General features: G+C 40.8%; 1 protein-coding gene across 2 annotated transcripts in view; it reads left to right on the plus strand.

Annotated features, from left to right (window-relative positions):
* GALNT2 (polypeptide N-acetylgalactosaminyltransferase 2) overlaps positions 1-10,171 on the plus strand; it is a 94,749-nt gene that overhangs the window by 60,716 nt on the left and 23,862 nt on the right. For both annotated transcript variants that reach the window (XM_042445144.1, XM_042445153.1), the window contains exons 4-7: positions 4,750-4,848; positions 4,966-5,033; positions 5,812-5,877; positions 7,249-7,370. In XM_042445144.1, the coding sequence (XP_042301078.1) occupies positions 4,750-4,848; positions 4,966-5,033; positions 5,812-5,877; positions 7,249-7,370 (355 nt within the window). The remainder of the gene's footprint in view (positions 1-4,749; positions 4,849-4,965; positions 5,034-5,811; positions 5,878-7,248; positions 7,371-10,171) is intronic.

Raw genomic sequence — 10,171 nt, forward strand, 5'->3', positions numbered from 1 at the left:
AAACAGAATGGTACCAGTCAGCAAAGGAGTAAGTCAAGGATGCATTCTGTCACCCAATTTGTTCACATGTGTGCAAAAAATATCATACGCAGAGCAGGCTTCGTTGTTTATCACACTATACTCTTAAGCTACTATACTATTCCACTTTGACTCCTCTAGCTGCCTCCTGTTGCATTCTGGGATTGGCAGTTTTAAGGAGGAGTATTTAGAATTCTCAGGCAGATAAGTTGCCTGAGAATTCTAAATACCCCTCCTTAAAACTGCAAATCCCACAATGCAACAGGAGGCAGCTAGAGGAGTCAAAGTGGAATAGTAGCACTTTTAAGAGTATAGTGTGATAAACATCTTAGACTCAGAAATAGGAAGAGTAAAGAAAGGAAGAGGAAACTTTAATAACATAAGATACATAGATGATGCCATACTACTAGTAGAAAACAGCAAAGACCTGACACAATTACTAAAGAAAGTCAAATAAGAAAGTGATAAGGCAGGCTTAAGGCTGAATTTTAAGAAGGCAAAAATAATGACCACAGAAGAACTACATGAATTCATCCTAGATAACGATAAAATAGAAATAGTCAAAAAAAATTCCCATACTGTGAATTAAACCAGAGTGGGGAATGCAGTCAAAAAGGCTAGGATTAGGAAGGGTAGTTATGAAAGAACTAGACAAGACCTTAAAGTGCAAAGATGTAACACTGAATGCTAAACTTGGATCATCCAAACCATTGTATTCCTCATCACTGTGTATGGATGTGAGAGCTGGACAATAAAGAAAGCAGACAGAAATAAAATAAACTCATTTGAGGTGTGGTGCTGGAGAAGAGTGCTGAGAATATTGTGAATACCCAAAAAACAACAACAATTGGGTCCTAGACCAGAACTGCCTGAACTCTCCTTGGGAGCCAGGATGGTGAAATTGAGTTTGTATTACTTTGGACATCAAGAAGAAGAAAAGACTCGTTAGAAAAGGCAATGATGCTAGGAAAGGTGAAAGGCAGCAAAAAGAGAGGAAGATTGTAAATCAGATGGCTGGACTCGATCCGGGAGGTGATGGGCCTGAGCCTGCAGGACCTGAGCAGAGAGAAAGAGGATAGCAGGTCTTGGACATGTCTTATCCACAAGGTTGCCATGAGTCAAGGTTGACTCGAAAGCAGCTAACAGTAATATGTGCAAAGAGCATGCATTTGTTCATTCATTTTTTATTTTAAATTGGATCAGATTCCTCAATGTTAAAAATGATTCTCCAGTCAAGCTAAATAGGAAAAGGATATAAATACAAAGACTAAAAGGGAACAATTTAAAATATACCATACATGATATGAAGTAGGAGGCTCTTTACAAGTTTCATCACAAAATGTGTACCCAGTTGATTCAGTGAATCTCAGGGCTGGAGCAGGCAGGCAGGAAAAAGCAGCTTTATCCTGCTTTTTCTGAAAGTGGGTTGGAAACCTATGTCAAGCTGGGTACTTTTTTTCGTCACCTCCCCAACATACTAGTGCAACTTCACACAAACATACTGCCTACAACCTCCAACTACCTCCCACATCCTGCCCAGATGCCATTCCAATCACAGAGGCCCCCCCCCCCCATACTGTCTGGTTTGTGTATGGTGTAATTACATCCATTGGAGTTGTTACACTTTCATCTCTTTGCTTTGCCGCAGTCCTGCACTGGCACTGGGCTGTTTATATCAGGCGTGAAGATGCGCATTTTCCTCACTAAGCCAGAGTATCCCGGCTTCTATTTGCTTCAGTTTTTAGCCTTAGAGTGCAGCCTCGTTTTTATTTCCACCCGCTTTGGAAGCATGCATTATATAAATGCCCTGCCTTCAAAGCAGGTGGAAGCAGCTTTATTTTGTCTGTCTGTGGGCACCGTACAGACAGGCCAAAATAAAGCTGCTTCGGGTCACTTTGGAGGTATGCTGTTTAAATAATGCACGTGTCCTATGAGTCTGAAAGCCACACCAAAGCTATGCTCTAGTTCTTAGGACTAGAGTGTGGCTTTGGCATGGCTTCTGGCCACCCTGGGGGTTGTTGTCAGGGCCTCGGAGCACGCATCTGGCAAAGCCAGGGCTGGCTCGGGCTGGGTGGAGGCGAACTCACCCGCTGTCCTGGCTGCCTGACTGTCTGCCATAGTCCCGAGTGGGGAGGGAAGAAGCAGGGAAAGGAGAGAAGCAAGGTGTTTTTTTTAAAGGGAGGGGAAGTAGGGAAGGGAAGGAAGGAGAACAAGCCAGGAGAGTCTGGGGAGAGAAGTCTTGGATCCTGTATCCTTTGCTTGAGAGCAAGCACAAAAGTGTCCTACCAGGAGCTAGGCAGGAAGAAAACTGGGGTTCCCAGGGGTCGCTCCGCCTATCAGGGTCGGGTCAGGCCCCTGGTGCTTTGCTTTGTGCTTTTTATCTCTCCCTGCCTACCAGGTGCCACTAGGCAGCGCTACCTGATGTTAAGGAGGCTCGGCTCCTTCTCTGCTGGGAAAGACCAAAGCACAAATTTGTTCATGTGAAACCTCCACTGCAGCCTGAAATGAAACAGGCACAGGTTTTACAGATTTCCCATCTAAGAGAAAACCATGGTGGAGCAGAGCAATATATAAAAAAAAGTGTGTGCTTCTACTTCGTCAGGAAGAGGGTGGAAATAATCTAGTTTCACTTAAAACAAAGCCCCATGTGGCTCAGGTCCAGGCTATTTGGCAGACTGTATCTCCCTGCATGAACTGCTCAGGCTCTGAGATATTCAGGAGAGGTCCTTCTGTCAGTCCCACCACCATCACAAGCACAGTTCATGGGGCTGTGAGAGAGGGCCTTCTCGGTAGCTGCCCCAGACTCTGAAATTCCCTTCCCAGGGAGACCAAAATGGTCCCTCTTTGTTGTCCTTCTGCCAGAAGGCTAAGACTTTTTGTTCAGACAGGTTTTTAGAGCAGAAAGCTTTTAAAGACTGTCCTGGAGGTGCTGTACTGTTTTAAAGTGTATGGTTTTTAAGTGCTTTTAAAACTGTATTTTATTTTTCAACAAATGATCTATTTTAATATTGTAATGGTTTAATTATGTTTAACTTGTCACTTTTATAGATTTTAAATTGAACTGTGCTTTTAAACTGGAGGTTGCTTTGAGTCCCAGCTTTTTTGGGGAAAGTGAGATACAAACAACAAAAACAACAGTTGATTTTGTTTTTTTAAAGAGTTGAAGCCGAGAGAAGTATGGTGTAGTTCTGAGATTGATATTTCATCTTCTACTCTATTTGTTATGTTAGGATTATTCTGGGTGGAGGTAGAAGTCTGAGGACCTATTCAAATATATAAAGTAGACTAAAAACAGAATTGTTGTATGTGAAAGAAAAACAATTTATGCTCTCTTGCTCCAATGTCATATGTTTAGAAGAGATCCAGAAATATGTGAAGCCTTTACCTGCACTGATTAATGCTGGAGAGGAATAAACAGAAGATTAACAGAGCTTTTCTGTCCTATTGCCAGCAAAACTTTTAAGCGGCTTAATTTTATATGGGTATAATAAATATTTGGGGATTTGATTCACTTTAGAAGACCTAGATTCAACTTGCTCTATTAAAGCAGTTGATTTTGATCAGCTTTAGAGGGAATATTATGCTATTATTGGTTGGATTAGACTTAAACATAACTGAATGGTGCACTGGAGTAAACTACAAATACTTCCCAATACTTTTTAAAAGCTGCCTATTTATTGAGGACCTATAGTGGATATGGCTTGCAGCCTTGACTTTATCTATTGTCAAGGACATTCTGAGTCATATAGGCGGGATACAAACCGCCGCTTTGCGGTGGTCTGCCGCCGCCGCCGGTTAGTCCACGGGGGAGCCGGAGCCTCCACACGTCGCGGCTCCCCTGCGACCGAAAAAGAAGCTCCAAAATGGAGCTTCTTTTGGAGTTGCGTTTGCGACATAGCGAGGCGCCAGAGGCGCACTCGCTACGTCACAAAGGACGCAACGCGTACGGACGCTCAGCATCCGATACGCAAAGATGGCGCCGGCCATGTAGAAGGGCCGGCGCCATCTTGTACAGACGGAGTCCGTATTAGGCCCAGGGGCGTCTAGAAGAGACGCCCCTTTTTTAAAATAGGACGTCCTCCGGACGTCCCAAATGCCGGTTTGTAACTGGCCATAGATTTGCCCTCTCACTTTGCAGCTTCTTGAACATAATAAGTATCTGCCTTGCTAAAGTTGACCCCTGCCCCCAAGTGGGATAGTCAGTATAAATTGCAGTAAAAGATGGTGTTGAACTTTGGAATGGTAACATGAACTGATACCTGATCCACAATGTCAGAATCAAAAGCTAGTGAACTTCTTCAAAAGCATTCTTGAAAAAACAAGATTTAAACACAAGATCTAACATTGCTACTGCATTCAGTAAGGCAAATGCTACATCTAATAATGTACCAAAAGGTGTCAGAAATACAAAAAATACTGCACACAAAATGAATGCCTACCAAAGATAGCTCCAGACCTTTCCAAAATAGACCCCTCTTCCCAATAAGTGATCCAAAGTGTTCAGTCTTTTTCAAATCAGAGAGTCAGTAATTGTCTTTATATTTATTTTAAGGTTTAGACTTATTTCATAAAATGGCAATTGTTTTTCTTCAGACATTATGTTCTTGTTTCTCTCCTAGAAGTTAAGATGTGAAAGCATGCTGTGAAAGTGAAATTTTAATAGGTGCCTAGATGGCATTGTTGAAGGTATAGAGTTAATATTTAAAATATTTTTTTGTTTTTATTTTTAAGGTGCCAGAGGAAGCAGTGGCGGGTAGATTTACCAGCAACTAGTGTGGTAATCACCTTTCATAATGAGGCACGGTCAGCTTTGCTTCGAACAGTTGTCAGGTATGTGTGAAACTAACTGTTTTGTCTACAAGAAATCACTACAATGTGATAATATATTAATTAGATAATAATTTTCATTTGACCCTCTCTCTTCTTGTCTCTCTGTCTTTCTTAAAGTGTTCTCAAAAAAAGCCCACCCCATCTTATTAAAGAAATTATTTTGGTAGATGACTACAGTAATGATCGTAAGTACTGGCACAGGATTCCTGTAAGTCTCTCTTAAAATACAAAAATGCAATATAGATAAAAAGACTTATTGGTTGTATATTAGATGTGTCATTGCAGTTTTGGCTGGTTGGTTTCTGTTCTTTAGTTGCAACACATATTTATCAACATGTGGTTATAGCTTGTCAACCGTTTGCTTTTTGATATGCATAGTCTAGCCCGTGACAAAAAGTAACAATAGCCTGTGATTGATCTTGGGCTGCTGGATGTGTCTTCTATAATTTCAAGTTCTATTGAGCTGAAATTCTCATCAGTATAAGAATGGTATATTGATAGAACTGTTCTCTAAAAACAAAAATCCACCCTAGAATCTAGTTCTATTACTTCATAATCCAATTTGAGACCTATTTGTTCTCCTATTGCAAAGTAGGTTTAACTCAGCAAAGAAGTTACTTGATATCTTAAATACTTGGAACCTATACGTGGATGTTTATCACACTATGCTCTTAAAGAGCTACTATTCCAGTGTGACTCCTCTAGCAGCCTCCTGTTGCATGCTGGGATTGGCAGTTTTAAGGAGCTGAACTTCTCTGCCTGAGAATTCTAAATACCCCTCCTTAAAACTGCCAATCCCAGCATGCAACAGGAGGCAGCTAGAGGAGTCACACTGGAATAGTACCTCTTTAAGAACTCGTCTGATAAACACCGTGGTTTGACAAGGAAAAATAATCTTTCACATTTTTAACCTTGAGTTCAGATGAATGCATGATTAATTAATGTTGCCTCTTTCTTTCCTAGCTGAGGATGGTGCTCTCTTAGGTAAAATTGAAAAAGTACGGATACTTAGAAATGATCGCAGGGAAGGTGAGCATTTTGTATGGACTGGGGGAAAAATGGAGACATAAATTCTATAGAGAAATACTTCTGTTAACAATAGCAGCAATTGCTTTTCCTGGAAGTCCTGTATGTGGAGGATATGAAATGTAACAAACTGCACAAAGGAGAGAGCTATTCAGCCTGATAGCTTTTATTATTCTGTCTTCTGAATTACTTTCTAAATGTTCTCATTTCATGGTGGCAGAGGCCTCCTTAAACCAATACCTCCCTGGGTGCAAAGGCTTTAGAAGCTGAATGTAGAAAGCCAGTAGTCTAATTGCTTCACTGGACTACCATAAATTAGAGAGCTTGACAGTTGTTCCTATTGCAGTGAACTCTCTCCTAGGTACTTTTATTGAAAAACTGTTGACTAAGTTATCAGGCTTTCTATGAATCACTTGTAAATTCTAACATCATAGGCCAGAATCCAGAGGAGTGCTTTTGCTGTAGTATTTCTTTCTGTCAGCAGAAACAGGAATGAGACAATCCTCCCTCTGCTGTGTTGCCCCCACATGTACCCACTAAACCACCATCTCTTGCTTTGTGTGGGATTACCTCCAGTCCAGCTTTGGTCCTAGGTCATAGATATATGCAAAACACTGTAAAAAGTAGTCCACCCAATATTCTAGCATTTTTCAATCATATAGTGGGATAATGATGATGATGACGACAACAACAACAACAACAACAACAACAATAATGAAGTCTCATCTTCACTGCTTTCTTAGAATCCTAGAGTTGTAAGATACCACAAGGAGCATCCAATCCAACCCCATGCAAGGCAGGAATACACCACCAAAAAAAAACTCCCTCCCAACAGATGGCCATCTAGCCTCTGTTGAAAAACCTCTAAGAAGCACTGTAAGGAAAGAAGGTTTCTTAATTCCACTACCAGCAGCTTCTAGGAAGTTAGTGATGGATGAGCCTGTCACCTGAGATTTATTCAAGATTGGGGTTGGCAAATAGAGCTATTTCCTGCAAACAAAAGCCCACACTAGAATCTAGTTCTGTTAGTTCAGAACCCAATTTGAACTCTTATTTGTTCTCCTGTTGATCTTTTGCCTCCTCCAAGCTTGCAGACATGGTAGCTGTGGCTGCTGTCAGAGCAGCATGGATAACGGCAGAGAGGGAGTTCTCTTATATGTTAGAAAACTTGTTTTGGGGAATTGAAGTGCCTGTGCAGCAAGATTCCAGGCCTCAAGAATGCTGTGAAGTTACATTCAAGGCATTCTTAGCACCAGGGAAGTTGATCAGTAAATGAATTGTTTTACCTTTGTAACTGGACTTGTCTTAGACTGCATCTTATGATGAAATGGTGAACATACAAGCAATTGTCTAATGTGTCATCTTGATTTTCAGGTTTGATGCGTTCTCGTGTTCGAGGAGCAGATGCAGCCCAGGCTAAAGTACTAACATTCTTGGATAGTCACTGTGAATGCAATGAACACTGGCTGGAGCCTCTTCTGGAGAGGGTAGCTGAGGTTAGTTATGGGGAGCACAGACTACTGGGCCAGAAGTGGTCCTACTCAAATCCTGTGGTGCCTTTTAGAACATAATAGCTGTAATCAATTTTAAGCTAATGTCTACAAATGCTTCCATAAAAAAAACTCCTGTCTGTTAGTCTTTCAGATTTTATTCGCAACCATTTTAAAACTGAGACCAGGATGAGAACAGTTGCCACAGAAAGTGTATCTTCATTTCCCAGGCTTATAATGAGGGAGGGGGTTATAACACCATAATTATGGTGCATGCACAGCTTGGAATGATATTCTAAAGAGAAGAATTCTAACATCTGTTGGGCAGACATTTAGGTTTCTGTCCCAGAGGATGCAACTCATGTCTCATATTATTTACATATTGCCATTACTACCCCCTCTCACCAAATTGTGCTGTGGTTATGAGTTCCTCTTGAACCCAGTGGGGGTTGCAGCGCCCATCATGGCCAAAACCCACACTTCCTTCCTCATCCTTTCATCTTTCTTAATCCCTTTTTTAATTCTTTTTGAAAGCAAAATCCAAGCTGCTTGGGATAGGCATTTCTTCTTCAAAAAGGAGCAAGTGCTCTAGGAAGCCTTCCAGTAGTGCTTACGATATCATTCCTGAGAGTGCATCATTCTGTAGAGCTATAAATCTAGGACATTATAGTACTGTAGTTCTATAAGAGTCAGTGTGGTAATGGTTTGAGCATTGGACTACAACTCTGGAGAACAGGGTTTGAATCCCAGCTTGGTCACTAGATGACCTTGAACAAGTTGCACTCTCAGCCTCAGAGAAAGGCTCCGCTGAACAAATCTTGCCAGCAAAAGCTTTAGGGTTGCCATAAATCAAAGATGATTTGAAGGCAAACAATAACAAGTTCTGTAAAGCACCCTATCAGAAATTACACCATGAGCATTCCCAGTGATTATGGGCTTGGAGTAGCCTGTGTACATGAAAAGGCAGTTAGTACTGTAGATGTGTTTGTTTGTGTACCTTCAATTCATCTATTAATTTATGACAACCCCATGAATTTGATAGGCTTTCTTGGGCAAGAAGTACTCAAAGGTTGTTTTGTCAGTTCCTTCATCTGAAATATAGCCTACAGCACCTGGTATTCCTTGGCAGTCTCCCATCCAAGTACCAATCAGAGCTGATCCTGCTTAGCTTCCAAGATCAGATGGGACCTGGCGCCTTTAAGGTCTATATCTTGAATTATGGTAGAGCTGACATAAAATTTATTTCTCTGCAAAACAATTTTTTGTTACTTTTGTTTGGTGTTCCCTTTAATTTTAGGATACTTCTATATAATATGTCATTGTTCTTATAGGCAGTGTTAGAAGCATGGCAAATGGTATACTTGTTAGATATAGCATGTTCTGCTTAGCAAGTACTATCTTGGACTTTGCAGTAATCATTTCCTTCTATGGCATTGCTTATGTGACCAAATGGAACCACCTACACATGAAGTAGATATCAGCCTACTAATGGAAACCCTATGGTTCGAGAAATGTTAAATCTAATATAGCAGAAAAATCAGTGGGGGAGTACTCTGAAGGTTTTGGGTTATTTTCATGGCTTAGTTTTTTGTGTGACAGTTTTAGGGATTTGGGAATAGATGAAATAGAATTAGCTATTCTGGAGGAGGGGACATTCCTGACTAGAATACCAAACAGAACCATTCCATGCTGTAGCATTTTGTTGGAGATTCACCCTGTAGGAGAAACGTTTTGTTTCTAAATTCAGAGAGGTGTGGTGCTTTGGCTGGATTGTTGGCGTTGGAATGTGGGAAACTTAAATTTGAATTCCTGCCTCCTGGACACAATTCAGTGGAGATTCCTTGAACAAGTCTTTTATCGGATGTCCTTCACTGGATACTTTGTAGGTTAAGGATGAGGTACAAATTTATTCACTACATATTTGTAAAATTTAAACCAGTTCTTCATATAAAAACCAGTTCATTTGTTGCAGGAGCAGGGGTTGTAACATGCTTTTGTAGTAATAGCACAATATATATTTTTTATAAAATAGTAGCTACTATATAAATAAGATATAACATTACCCAAATGGGAGTTAAACATGCAAGACAAATATATTTGCAGAGAAACATTTCCCCCCTTAATACATTTTACTTTTTATTTATATGTGAAAACATGTCAAACCTGCTCCTCATCCTTGCAGATGACAGGGCAAAGCACAAATACAAATAAATCAGTACACAGTGCAGCTAACACACAGTGTAATCAAAATGGAAAAGGCAGAAAATACAACAGAACAAAATGAGCCATTTACAATTCCTAGGCAAGCAAAAAGGTTTTGAGTTGAAACTGCATTATGATGGGGAGGATATTCCTCATGCATGCTGCTGTAGCTGAGAAGCCATTCCTTTTTTGCCTCAAAATATACCTGAGGTACTTGCCAAAGAGCCTTCCCAAACAATCATATGTATTGGCCTGGCTGGTAGAAAGAGAGGCATTCAAATAGATATTTCAGTCCTGAGCATTTTGAGTTTTGTTCAGACGTAAATAGACAACCACTGAAGCCCCTTCAGATTCAGTGCACCATCATTCCCCCTTTAATTTGTATAATTTAATTTATATAATATTGATTAATTTATATTTAATTTATATAATTTATATCAGGGGTAGGCAACCTATAGCCCGCGGGCCGGATCCGGCCCGCCAAGGCCTTCCCAGCGGCCCCTGCGCAGTCCTGCCGCCGATTGCCGCCGATTGTCCCCGTTTTTCTGCCGCTCTGGGTGCCATTTTGTTTTTCAAAATGGCGGCCAAAGTCTCGCGTGACCTCA

Source organism: Sceloporus undulatus, chromosome 1 (assembly GCF_019175285.1).
Source record: "Sceloporus undulatus isolate JIND9_A2432 ecotype Alabama chromosome 1, SceUnd_v1.1, whole genome shotgun sequence".
NCBI lineage: Eukaryota > Metazoa > Chordata > Lepidosauria > Squamata > Phrynosomatidae > Sceloporus > Sceloporus undulatus.